Raw genomic sequence first — 13,648 nt, 5'->3', positions numbered from 1 at the left:
GAATGAAATAATATAGCATGGCATAATTTTTTATTATTTCACTCCAACCCAAGCAGTTAATCATGATTTTTGACATTATATACGTGGGTTTTTTCTATATCATCTAACATATGTAGACGTTACCCAGTAGTTGATAATACAACCCGGAAAAATAGCTTGCCTATGCAGCAAGGTTTACAAGGAAATTTCGTTAAGATTAAACTGAAAATGTTTTTATCTTCTTGGAGAGATCTTCCCAGAAATTACGCAAATAGGTTCCGGGTAAATAAGTTAGATTAGAGCTTATGTCACATGACTCGAATTATGCGGAAACAAATTGCAGTATCTGACATCGTAGGCTTAACGTTTAATTAATACAAAGATTTACATTTGTATTCAACTTAAATATTACTTACTAAGCAAAATCAATAAATATCTGTTCATAAAACTGCTGAAGATGACCGAAAGGCGGAAAAAGAGAGGAAATGTGAATGCAAATTCAAGAAAATCAGCTTAGGTTGACAAATAAAGTTTAAGGGATCTTCCCGGAACTAGGTGACAGTGGGTGTAACAATATCAGGTGACTGAATTGCATCAGTGCATGCACGGGCAACGCATAAATAGGTCATTTCAAACTTCGCCTTCACATTATAGGTACAGCGTCACAGCATTTAGTACGAACGAGTACTTCAGTCTTATATAATTCACTTACCTCGACAAATTGTTGCAGAGGAGTGGAGTGCAGGCTATTCCTGAAATCGCTATCGGCGTAAGATTTTCCAAGGTGAGAAAGCTGGTGATTAACCAAATCAACAATAAATTATTCGCTCTCAAGACTGCTGTGGTTAGAAAACTTAGAATTTTAGAAAGAATTTTTGAAATCGGTGAACTCGGGTGACCCTTATAAATGTCTTGGTCATAGGAATGAACGAATGATGTCTCTCTTAAAAGCAAACTCAAACACATCGCCATCGTGGAATTAAACCATATTAAAACGCATGAAAATGATAGGTTTCTTGAATGATGAGCCGGTGACCAGAAATTGCTTCTGAATTCTCGAACTACTTCTGAATTGAACCGCACCTATTTCGTTTGACGCGACTATTAAGGCAAGGCGGAATTATATATACCTATACCAACCAATAAGCAGAACATTATAGTTTGCGTAATGTGGAAGTAATATCTATGAATTCTATCTAATTCCATCATATCATTGCGAATTTGTGTCGCTTTAATCACTACCATTAGAAGATTGCGTCAATATGATTATGGTATTGTCGAGAATTTTTTTCCATATTTGCATTGTTGTCTTAAATTTGACACAATCTTTGAACGGCGTACACTGATTTTATAAATCACACGAATTTTCAAACGCCCACTTCTTTTGGAATATTATTCACTAATAATAATAGTCCTTAAACTTTGAGTAATCGACTCGTATTAATTCAGTTAAAATGCGAAACACAAAAAGCCTTTTAAAATCTTTCTAGGCTCATTAAAACTCTTCTTATATCTTTTTAAGTGGCAGATCGGAAGCGAAACGAATTCTGAGAATACCAATGGCAGAGGAAGAAAATGAGACATCCAGCCTGGACCCAATGAGGTTTCTTGGCTTCCTTCCTGGTGCTCATCACGCGATTAATTTGCAGAAGAAAAGATTCTACACACTTCTGGTCAGAAGAGGCTTATCGTACATGCATAGGAAAAATTTCGACGTTGATCCGGACTCCCCAATTCTTAGAGAAGATAATAAAAAGGAAAAAGCAGAATGTGGAGATGTAAGTGCATTGTAATATTGGTAGCTCCAGGCTCCTCGGCGGTATCACACCGATGTCAGGATGCTGATCAAACCTCTTCAGCCGCTGTCGTAAATTTGATTCCGATAAGAACTCATTGTTTACTAATATTCGTGACGTTTGATTGTCACTCTGAAATTCGTTAAGCTTTTATACATGGATGGTTAGTAACGTTTTTTCAGTGGCTGCACAATGGGGCATGTAAGCAATAGAACACCGCTAATGTATTAGAACTTTTTGGTTATAATTCACAAATTCATGTTCCTTTTTTTTTCAGTCCTTTGAACTTTATTCTCCTTTATATGCGGGTTTCCGCGATCATTAAACTTCGATTTTTAGTAGTTCATTTTTTTCTTTTGCAAGTTTTTCAGCAGCAAAACAGATCATCCGAAAAAGGTGTTGATAGTTGGGGCAGGAATCTCTGGTCTTGCAGCAGCTTACGAATTGAAACGTTCAGGACATGAGGTTGGGTATAATTGATAACGAGACTGGTATCTAAAAACTGGCGATTGATATAAAAGATCTTCACCAAAAGGCTTAATCAAAGATCGTATATATACGTGTAACTAAACATTCAAGTGGATATGATCACATCATGTACTAGATTAGGGTCTATAATCTTTTTCATTTTAGGTTACTCTTCTCGAAAGGCAACACCGTGTGGGCGGAAGAATTAAGACGCTTCATTTTGATTTTCAACAATCTCCTGAACTTCGTGGAGAAGGTATAATAACGACTGCATGGCTGTCCAGAACGACTATAGCTTCTACTAATACTTTTAGGGGCTGTTTACATGTTCTATCACCACACTTCGTAGATTCTCGGAATCAACACACTTCGTAGATTCTCTGGTAATCGGACTCGTGTAAATAGTCATGTTCTCATGTTTATCCTGGATCACCTACATTTTTCGTACAGCAGCACGTACTGTTCTGCCAAACACAAGAGTTATTGCAAATTTAACCATTTATCAGTAATTATGTACTGTAAGCGAAAACGTCATGACGCCATACAAATCTTGGGCCAACTAACCAAACTAAGAGAAAAAGATTTGTTATTGATGAATTTGAAAAAACACTAGCGGCTTGAAAAGAAGTTTTGTGGCTGTAAACGATTCGGACGTGGCTCAAGTTAGCCACTTATTAAGCTGCCTATACATATGTAACAATTAAAGTAAAAATTAAAACATTGTAGCGTGTAAACGTCGCAACTTAAAAATTTTGTTTATATACACTAGCTGGAGCAATGCGAATTCCTCGGCATAATCGCCATTACCTCACTGATGCTTACATCGACAAGTTTAATCTTAAAGAAAAGGACTTTTACAATGTTGATCCTGAGGGGGAGTGCTTCGTCAGCATAGGAGGAGAAACTGCGAAAGTGAAGGGTATGTAGATGCAACGCCTGTCCACAATGTGCATTTCTCAACTTTATTTTTTCATTGTTATTTTATTAGACTTTTATACTGATAAGAAAGAAGGAAGGGCTAGAGCGAGGAGATTGTGTGACAACCAATTCCCCGGTTGGGATAAGTTTATTGAGGAAAAAGACTTGAGAAGAAAGCATTGTATTGATAATATTAGTAAGTTATGCCGTACAATATATTGAAACTGGAAACTATAGGAGTATAGATTTTTAAAGCACCCTTCCTTTACGAGTATTATCTGTCTTTTATTTTATTTTATTTTATTTTGTTTATTTACATTTGCCACATCATGAATAATATTACAATACATAAAAAAGAAGAAAAACATATACACAATACATGCGATACATGATGATGGCTGGGTAGCCACAATAGCGTTAAGGCTGTTTTCCACTTACGCGTTTTTCATACGCGCGTTAAAGTCTAATTAAATCCTTATACATGTTACCTTTGAAAAGAGTGAATAAATCGAAGGAACTTAGTTTTCTGCATATTTTATTATGCATTAGTTGACCTAGATGTTAAATAATAAAAATTGAAAAGTATTTAAAATTTTCCTTACGTGCGTACAAAAAACGCGTAAGTGGAAGCAGCCTTTAGTCAATTACTGTTTTCATCCCTTATATACACCTTATCTTCTGTCACGTCTCTCAACCACGCTCCCTAATCAAATATTTCCGATGTAAATATTGGTATTTTAGTAATAATCGCAACTTTAAATTTGTTTTCTTTAGTGGACTATTACAAATTAACAATAGAAGAAGTCTCTGATAGTGCACCGAAATATAAAAGAGGAGAATGCGCCGAGAAATATGCACGGGCATGGCGAAAGTGGTTGGAACGTTGGAGCAAAATGTCTTTTACCGAATTTCTTTCGTCTGATCTTCCGTGTGAAGAGTCTGATAAGACCAAGCCAGATTTCAGACCTTGGCCTAAAATAGCAATTGATTGCATTACAGATGTAAATTACATTGCGAATCCAGCGGTAACAATACATCAGCTAACTATTTAATTTGCCAACGGACTATATATAGTCTCTTTCAATGGTTCAATATGGTTCCCTTTTTTTTCAATAACTTTGAAAAGAAATTAAGTATCTTAGCAGCATATGCTCCCAAAGCAATCCTAAACATTTACATGTTTATCCAATCCAGTAGTTCATATTTTTGGTAAAGCCTGTCTATGATATTTTACTTCTCTGTTTAAAGTTGTCTGTAGCAACCGTCCTGGCGGAGGAAATAGGGAAATGGTGGACTCCAAAGATGAAAACTCTAACGAATGGTATGGAAGAATTACCCGAATCTTTTGTCAATGATGCTGCAGACCCATACTGCTTGGAAAGTGACATCCGATATGGCATCACAGTTAAAACCATCGAGTGGCGGAAACCTGGAGATGGCAATTGTTGCTACTCAGTTAAAGTCTCTGGTCGTCAAACCCAGACAAAAAACGAGGTTCATTTCGAAGCTGATGCTGTGATCATTACCATTCCACTAAATATCATGCGTCAGCTGAAGTTTATTCCAGCTCTTCCACAGTACCTGGACGACGCAATTGGAGATATTCATTACCAACCTTCGACTAAGATGTTTCTTGGATTTCGAGAACGGTTCTGGGAAAGAGCCAAGTATCCCGTGGTAAATGGAGGCATAACCAAAACCAATTTACCTATCAGTCAAATTGTGTACCCAAGCAAGACAGATACAGATGAACAAGGGTCAGAACGAGGAATCCTTTTGCTTTACACATGGAATAGAGAGGCCTTGTCGTTTGGTTCACAGCCAGAAGATGAAGCACTTACTGAGGCCTTGCGTGAAATACAAACCGTTTACGAACGTCTGTTATGCGAAGACGAGTCTGCATCAATAGTTCAAGACACATTTGAAGTAGGAGCCGTTCAGTCCTGGTACACCGACCCCACTGCACAGGGAGCCTATGTTCATTTACTTCCATACAGCTACATGCATCATCTGAAACTCCTCCTAGAACCTAAGGAAATTTATCCAATTTTCTTTGGCGGCGAGGCCTTATCCTTTGCTAATGGTTGGATCCAAGGTGCACTAGAATCAGGTCTAAGAGCTGCGTGGCAGTTTTACAAGTTTAACGAGTAAGCTTTATTTCTTGTTGGTCATAAATAGTACAACTTTTAGCCCTTTCCAAATCATATTGGCGCCAACGCTGGCTATGATATGTAGCACAAAAATCCATAATCTTTAATCCATAATCTTCACGAATTTATTGCTTTTCTATTTTCAGAGGAATGTACCCAAACGAAAGAAATCCTGAACCGGCTAAACCTGAACCAAAGCCTGATCCCTCGCAGGATTTTGACCCGGATCATCCTTTCTTTGGATTATCAAAATATCCTTTCCCAATATAGAGGAGAAACAATGATGAGATAATAATGACAATTGATTCATTTGGAAGAATTACAATTATATATACTAAGCGTAGAATAATGCTTTGCATGATTGAGATATCCTTTCTCAATTATTAGGCAGAAACAGATTACACTGTCCAATCATATATGGCAACACACGGCATTTTTTTTTTAAATTAATAAAGTACTTTTTGAAATTAACTAATAATCGCTATTAATTGGGGTATCAAGTTACCTATAGATAATTGAATATAATTACAAAACTCATTAAATTTATGGGAAATACATTTTAATTAGTGTTTATCGGTGATAATAATTTCTTTCAAGTTTTATTTTCTCAGTTGTTGCTTGTCAAAATTTCTTTGCTGTGTACGAAGGTCTTACAAAGTCGTTATTGAGCGATTTAAAACACGAGTCAATCGTGTTCTGCTTTAGTCAATTCGTGTTTTGTTATAAACCTTCAGCATTGTCTCTTGCTTTACATCGTGTTTATATAGCAACAGTACTTCCAGCTTGTCGGATATTGTGATCAAAATAGTTTGTGTCAGCCATTTTTCGTTTTCAGTACACCCATTGCATACATGTCCATATACCCGTCCATTAGATTATCAACATGAGTAGCAATATAGCAGACATTCTATATAGTCGCCTATATAGGTACGCTCATAATCTTTTCTATGATTCCATGCATTGGAACAAAAATGATTCAGTATAGGCATACGAGTCATCCGAAATAGTAGGTATATATTAGGAATGCGCGACCCAAAAACCCTAGACTAAGAGGTCTGTTGTTTCTTGCAAGAGACAGTAGAAAACTTATGTTCCAGCGAATCTTTCGTCCCTAGGCCACCCACGTGTTCACAACTCTTCAAACAAAAGTCACAATCTTGTTTTGCCTCCTTCATGGCTGTCTGCTTTGCAAAAATACGCCTTACATGATTCCGACGTAAAGCATATAGCAATTGACAGTGAAATCTACTTTGTGGAAATTTTAGCCTTTAGATATCTTGCAGTTCTTGCTACAAGAACGACGTTAATGATGGGAATGCATTTTGTTTGCTCACAACCAGCTTCTGGTGTTAATGTGAAATATATCCTTTGATATAGCCCTGGAAAAAAGAAGGATTATTTTTTATTTTATTATAAATGCAACTACGAAAAATGCTTCATCTTTGCCTCTGGGTTTTGTAGATCTCCGCCAAAAATTGGAAAAACCAAAAATTGACATTATGTCATTTTTCTTATATTATCTAACATTCTAACTTTGTAGACGTTACCCAGAAATTGATAATACAACCCGGAAAAAATAGCTCGCCTATGCAGCAAGGTTTACCAGGAAATTTCGTTAAGATTAAAGTAAAATGTTTTTATCTGAGATTTCTCAGAAATTACGCAAATAGGTTCCGGGTAAATAGGTTAGATTAGAGCTTATTTCATATGACTCGAATTATGAGAAGAAAAAAAATTTTAGGAACTGACATTAGCGTTCAATTAATACAAAGATTTACATTTGTTTTCAACTTAAATATTACTTACTAAGCAAATTCAATAAATATCTGTTCATAAAAATGATGAAGATGACCGAAAGGCGGAAAAGGAGAGGAAATGTGACTGCAACAAATTCAAGAGAATCCACTTAGGTTGACAAATAAAGTTTAAGGGTCTTCCCAGAACCCAGGTGTAACAATATATCAGGTGACTGAATTGCATCAGTGCACGGGCAACACATAAATAGGTCATTTCAAACTTTGGCCTTGACATAAGAGACGGCAATTGGTACGATCGAGTACTTCAGTGACAGTCTAAAGGAAGTATTCATTTGTTGAACAAATTGTTACAGAGGAGTGGAGTGCAGGCAATTTCTGAAATCGCTATTGGCGTGAGATTTTTCAAGGTGAGAAAGGTGGCAATTAACCAAACTGATAAATTACTTTGAATTACTCTAAATTGCTCTAACTGTAGTAGGGATTTTAGAAATCGGTGAACACGGATGACCCTTAATGTTTTGGTCATAGGATTGATGTCTCTCTTAAAGCAAACTCGATCGCCATCGTAGAAAATAAACCATATCAAAACGCGTGAAAATGATAGGTTTCTTGAATGATGAGCCGGTGACCAGAAATTGCTTTTGAATTCTCGAACTATTTCTGAATTGAACCGCACCTATTTCGTTTGACGCGACTATTAAGGCAAGGCAGAACTGTATGTATACCTATACCAACCAATAAGCAGAACATTATAGTTTGCGTAATGTGGTAACCATCATATCGTTCACCTGGGTTGACTTTTATGAATTTGATATGAATTTCACGTTAATCACCACCGGCACCGGTGATAAATTGGAAGATTGCATCAATATGATTGTGATATTGTTGATAATTTTTCACAAATTTGCATTGTTGTCTTAAATTTGATTGGCCTAATTGCCTGATCACACAATGATTAACGTACATTTTTATAAATCACACGAATTTTCAAACTTCTGCGAATTTTCGAACTTCTCATATTCAGTTAAAATGCGAAACAGAAACGAATCTTTCTCAGGTCATTAAAACTCTTTGTATTTTTTAAGTGGCAGATCCAAAGCGGAACAGATTCTGGGAATACCAATGGCAGGGAAAGAAAACAAGACAAAATTCAACATGGACCCACTGAGGCTTCTTGGCTTCCTGCCTGGTGTTCACGACGCGATTAATTTGCATAAGAAAATATTTTACACACTTCTGGTCAGAAGAGGCTTATCGTACCTGCATAGGAAAAAACTCGACGTTGATCCGGACTCCCCAATTCTCAACGAAGATAACATAGAAGAAGCAGAATACGGATATGTAAGCGTGTTGTAATATTGGTAGCTCCAGGCCCCTCGGTGGTATCGCGCCGATGTCAGGATGTTGATAAAACCTCTTCAGCCCCTGTCGTAAATTTGAATACTATTGTTTACCAATACTCGTGATGTCTGATTGTCGCTCTGAAATTCGTTATGCTTTCATACATGCGTGGTTAATAACGTTTTCTTCCTTTAAAGGTACCCCAGGAACAGCTACGGTGGCCAAGGAATACAAACGGGAATATAAGCAACAGACTGACACCGGTAATAAATAAGCACCTTTTTGTTATAATTCAGAAACTCATGTTACGTTTTTTCACTCCGCCCTTCTATCCGCGATCATTAAAACTTCGATTTTTATTTTTGCGAGTATTTGCTCGAAAAGACAAGTCATCGGAAAAAGGTGTTGATAGTTGGGGCAGGAATCTCTGGTCTTGCAGCAGCTTACGAATTGAAACGTTCAGGACATGAGGTTAGGTATAATTGATAACGAGACTGGTATCTAAAAAGTAGCAATCGATATAAAAGATCTTCAGCAACAGGCTTAATCAAAGATCGTATATACGTGTATATGTACGTAGGCTATGTTCTAGATTAGAGTCTATATGGCGTATGCTATTAGGAAAGAGGTTGCCGGACCAAAACACTTTAATTTTCAAATTTAGGAGGTTTCAAATCCAATATCATACTCCCAGAGTACCCAGACACAACTATTTGTCTATTTCCTAATAAACTGGAATCTTTTTCATTTTAGGTTACTCTTCTCGAAGGGCAACACCGTGTGGGCGGAAGAATTAAGACGCTTCATTTTGATTTTCAACAATCCCCAAAACTTCGAGGAGAAGGTATAATAACGCATTTTAGAGGCTGTTTACGATCTAACATAATCGAAATTAATTGAACAAGCGTGAAATACTTTAAGGTATTGGATTGAGTATATATCATATGTTCCTGGCAGTGGTGCAGTCCTCCCTCAAAATCAACACGCTTCGTATATTCTCTGGTAACCGGACTTGTGTATATAGTCATGTTCTCATGTTTATCCTGGTTCACCTACATTTTTCGTACAGCAGCACGTACAGCACGTGCTGCCAAACAGAACAATACTGTTCAGCCAAAGAGTTATTGCAAATTTAGCCATCTATCAGTAATTATATAGTTAAAGCGGATACGCCATGAGTGACAATGACACCATACAAATCTTGGGCCAACTAACCAAACTAAAAGCAAAAGATTGGTTATTGATGAATTTTTTGAAGAACATGCACTAGCGGCTTGAAAAGACGTTTTGCGGCTGTAAACGATTGACTTTCTCATGTTAGCCACATAAACTATACAAGTAAAAATTAAAACATTGTAGCGTGTAAAGGTCGCACCTTAAAAATTTTGTTTATATACACTAGCTGGAGCAATGCGAATTCCTCTGAAGAATCGCCATTACCTCACTGATGCTTACATCGACAAGTTTAATCTTAAAGAAAAGGACTTTTACAACGTTGATCCTGAGGGGGAGTGCTTCGTCAGCATAGGAGGAGAAACTGCGAAAGTGAAGGGTATGTAGATGTAACGCCTGTCCACAATGTGCATTTCTCAACTTTATTTTTTTCATTGTTATTTTATTAGACTTTGACACTGATAAGAAAGAAGGAAGAGCTAGAGCGAGGAGATTGTGTGACAAGAAATTCCCCGGTTGGGATAAGTTTATTGAGGAGAAAAACTTGAGAAAAAAGCATCGTATTGATCATATTAGTAAGTTATGCCGTACAATATATTGAAACTGGAAACTATAGATTTTTAAAGCACCCTTCCTTTACGAGTATTACCTGTCTTTTATTTTATTTTATCAAGTCTCCCCACCACTTCTGTCTCAAGAGACTTCTGTCACGTCTCTCAACCACACTCCCTAATCAAATATTTCCAATGTAAATATTGTATTTTAGTAATAATCGCAAGTTTTGTTTTCTATAGTGGATTACTACAAGTTAACAATAAACGAAGTCTCTGATAGTGCACCCAAATATAGAAAAGAAGAAGGCCCCGAAGAATATGCACGGGCATGGCGAAAGTGGTTGGAACGTTGGAGCAAAATGTCTTTTACCGAATTTCTTTCGTCTGATCTTGCGTGTGAAGAAGAGTCTCATAAGACCAAGCCAGATTTCAGACCTTGGCCTAAAAGAGCAATTGATTGCATTAGAGACGTAAATTACATTGCAAGTCCAGAGGTAACGATACAACAGTTAACTATTTAATTTGCCAACGGATTATACAGGGTGTCCCAAAAAAAAAGCAACCACTTAAATATCCAGAACATTAATACAGCTCTAAAGCGCAATAGATAAGCACCTCTGGGAATTGAAAATAGCTCTTAATCCTTTATTTACCATGCTAAAAGTCATTTTAGCTGAACTATGGTGCAAACCCGAACAATATTAATATTCTTGCATATTTAAGTGGTTGCGTTTTTTTTGGGACACCCTGTATAGAGGGTGAGTAAAAAAAACTGACACCTTTGAAATTCAAATTAGCCGACTGGAATTTAAGCAACTTATAGCTGGAATGTGACAATTCCCATTTGTACCATCAACAGGACGTGGTTAATGAATGCCAATGTGTTTAAACCAATTGAACTAACTCAACGCGGCCTGTGTGCTAGAAAAACGATTTAATAAAACTGTTATTTTTTATTTACAGAGCTGAGAACGCATTTTAACTCCCAAAGGGAACAAACTTTATGTTCTAGGTTAATTAATGGGCTCACTTATTTGATATGCTTCGTATACCCATGAGATATTTTAGGCAATATCTGTCACATTACAGCGGCTAATTTGAATTTCAAAGGTGTCAGTTTTTTTTACTCACCCTGTATAGTCTCTCAGTTCAATGGTTCGATATGGTTCCCTTTTTTTTCAATAACTTTGAAAAGAAATCAGTTTTTTTTACTCACCCTGTATAGTCTCTTTCAATGGTTCGATATGGTTCCCTTTTTTTTCAATAACTTTGAAAAGAAATTAAGTATCATAGCAATATATGCTCCAAAAGCAATCCTAAGCATTTACATGCATGCATGTTTATCCAATTCAGTAGTTCATATTTTTGGTAAAGCCTGTCTATGATATTTTAAAGTTGTCTGTGGCAACCGTCCTGGCGGAGGAAATAGGCCAATGGTGGACTCCAAAAATGAAAACTCTAACGAATGGTATGGAAGAACTACCCGAATCTTTTGTTAATGATGCTGCAGACCCATACTGCTTGGAAAGTGACATCCGATATGGCATCACTGTTAAAACCATCGAGTGGCGGAAGCCTGGAGATGGCAATCGTAGCTACTCAGTTAAAGTCTCTGGTTGTCAAACCCAGACAAAAAACGAGGTTCATTTCGAAGCTGATGCTGTGATCATTACCGTTCCACTAAATATCATGCATCAGCTGAAGTTTATTCCAGCTCTTCCACAGCACCTGGACGACGCAATTGGAGATATTCATTACCAACCTTCGACTAAGATGTTTCTTGGATTTCGAGAACGGTTCTGGGAAAGAGCCAATTATCCCGTGGTAAATGGAGGCATAACCAAAACCAATTTACCTATCAGTCAAATTGTGTACCCAAGCAAGACAGATACAGATGAACAAGATTCAGAACGAGGAGTCCTTTTGCTTTACACGTGGAACAGAGAAGCCTTGTCGTTTGGTTCACAGCCGGAAGATGAAGCAATTACAGAGGCCTTGCGTGAAATACAAACCGTTTACGAAGGTCTGCTATGCGAAGACGAGTCTGCATCAATAGTTCAAGACACGTTTGAAGTAGGAGCCGTTCAGTCCTGGTACACCGACCCCACTGCACAGGGAGCCTATGTTCATTTACTTCCATACAGCTATATGCATCATCTGAAACTCCTCCTAGAACCTAAGGAAATTTATCCAATTTTCTTTGGCGGCGAGGCCTTATCCTTTGCAAATGGTTGGATCCAAGGTGCACTAGAATCAGGTCTAAGAGCTGCGTGGCAGTTTTACAAGTTTAACGAGTAAGCTTTATTTCTTGTTAATTGGTCAATAATTAATGTTAACCTCATAGATATCTCTAAATGAAAAACTATGCATCATGTATTGATAATATGCGATAGAATTTCATAACTTTTAGCCCTTTCCAAATCAAATTGCCGTCGACGCTGACAATATGTGAACACAAAAATCCATAATCTTTAATCACGAATTTATTGCTTTTCTATTTTCAGAGGAATGTACCCAAACGAGATAACTTCTGCACCTAAACCCTTCATTCCTGTACTTATACCTGTACCAGTGCCTGGTCCCGTCACTCCTGAACCTAAACCTAAACGTAAACCTAGACGTAAACCTAAATATAAACCTCTACCTCTACATCGACCTGAACCAATGCATGGTCCCGTCGCTCCTCCACCTGAACCAAAGGATTTTGACCCGAATCATCCTTTCTTTGGATTATCAAAATATCCTTTCCCAATATAGAGGAGAAACAATGATGAGATAATATGGCATTTGATTCATTTGGAAGAATTACAATTTACAATTATATATACTAAGCGTAGAATAATTCTTTGCATGATTGAGATACAGTAGGAGGCAAAAGTTTGAGTCCAGTGACTGTATTTCATTGTTTTAGCAGCATATATTAATATTCTATAGAAAACCTTACCGATAAGTGAACTAGAAAAAAGTAAATGAGTAAACAGAAAAATACATGCTGTACAACATCTATGAGATGTTATGATATTCATTTTACGTGTGTTAATGTACAAAAATGCATTACATATCAATGCTTAGTGTCCCTCTTTTTTGCTCTTGAAATGACGTTTATTCTTGCTGGCATAGACTCCATAGGTTTTTTAATGTTACACGTTCAATACCTTGCCAGCATTCGTTGACCACTTGCCTCAAGTCATCCTGACTGGTGGGTCTGTGCCTCGCTCTTTTCCGGATAAAACGGTCCTACAAGTGCTCCATAGGTTATAGATCAGGAATTTGAGGTGGAAAGCCATGAGAACGAGATCACCAAAACGAGTTTGCTTCTAAAAGATTTCTGGCACATAGAAGATGTGCATGTGCTTAGGGGGATTATCATGTAGTTAGACGCACGATCATCTTTGTACCAGATGAAATTCCATGTCCTTGAAGAATTGGATGATACTTTTCTTTAATTAGGATCCTATTATATCTTTCAATATTGCCAAACCGAGCATGACCGAAGCAGCTAAAAGTTTGCT

The 13,648-nt window shown here is 37.1% G+C and overlaps 2 protein-coding genes across 2 annotated transcripts; both read left to right on the top strand.

Annotated features, from left to right (window-relative positions):
• Window positions 1-615: 615 nt before the first annotated feature.
• Window positions 616-5,882, top strand: LOC114528244 (L-amino-acid oxidase-like). Its single transcript, XM_028549868.1, has 9 exons — window positions 616-763; window positions 1,502-1,757; window positions 2,139-2,240; window positions 2,409-2,499; window positions 3,013-3,162; window positions 3,232-3,357; window positions 3,936-4,186; window positions 4,410-5,308; window positions 5,458-5,882. Exons 2-9 carry the CDS (start codon window positions 1,539-1,541, stop codon window positions 5,579-5,581), a joined length of 1,962 nt encoding a protein of 653 aa, XP_028405669.1. The 5' UTR covers window positions 616-763; window positions 1,502-1,538; the 3' UTR covers window positions 5,582-5,882.
• Window positions 5,883-7,354: 1,472 nt separating this feature from the next.
• On the top strand, window positions 7,355-12,893 carry LOC114528090 (putative L-amino-acid oxidase YobN). The gene is made up of 10 exons (XM_028549669.1): window positions 7,355-7,475; window positions 8,154-8,409; window positions 8,607-8,672; window positions 8,779-8,880; window positions 9,163-9,253; window positions 9,812-9,961; window positions 10,032-10,157; window positions 10,377-10,630; window positions 11,532-12,430; window positions 12,641-12,893. The coding sequence occupies exons 2-10, from the start codon at window positions 8,191-8,193 to the stop codon at window positions 12,891-12,893; spliced, it is 2,160 nt and encodes a 719-aa protein (XP_028405470.1). The 5' UTR covers window positions 7,355-7,475; window positions 8,154-8,190.
• The last annotated feature ends 755 nt before the right edge of the window (window positions 12,894-13,648 follow it).

Source organism: Dendronephthya gigantea, unplaced genomic scaffold (assembly GCF_004324835.1).
Source record: "Dendronephthya gigantea isolate DGI-Jeju-01 unplaced genomic scaffold, DenGig_1.0 000048F, whole genome shotgun sequence".
NCBI lineage: Eukaryota > Metazoa > Cnidaria > Anthozoa > Malacalcyonacea > Nephtheidae > Dendronephthya > Dendronephthya gigantea.
The sequence above is the reverse complement of the archived record's forward strand: the minus strand, read 5'-3'. Positions and strand labels throughout refer to the sequence as shown.

Bases quoted from the DNA above. Each gene is read 5' to 3' on its own strand.
- LOC114528244 (XM_028549868.1), top strand. From the start codon at position 1,539: ATGGCAGAGGAAGAAAATGAGACATCCAGCCTGGACCCAATGAGGTTT. The intron at 2,241-2,408 runs GTTGGGTATAAT...TTTTCATTTTAG, and splicing joins TGAAACGTTCAGGACATGAG to GTTACTCTTCTCGAAAGGCA. The intron at 2,500-3,012 runs GTATAATAACGA...TATATACACTAG, and splicing joins TCCTGAACTTCGTGGAGAAG to CTGGAGCAATGCGAATTCCT.
- LOC114528090 (XM_028549669.1), top strand. From the start codon at position 8,191: ATGGCAGGGAAAGAAAACAAGACAAAATTCAACATGGACCCACTGAGG. The intron at 8,410-8,606 runs GTAAGCGTGTTG...CTTCCTTTAAAG, and splicing joins AAGAAGCAGAATACGGATAT to GTACCCCAGGAACAGCTACG. The intron at 8,673-8,778 runs GTAATAAATAAG...TATTTTTGCGAG, and splicing joins TAAGCAACAGACTGACACCG to TATTTGCTCGAAAAGACAAG.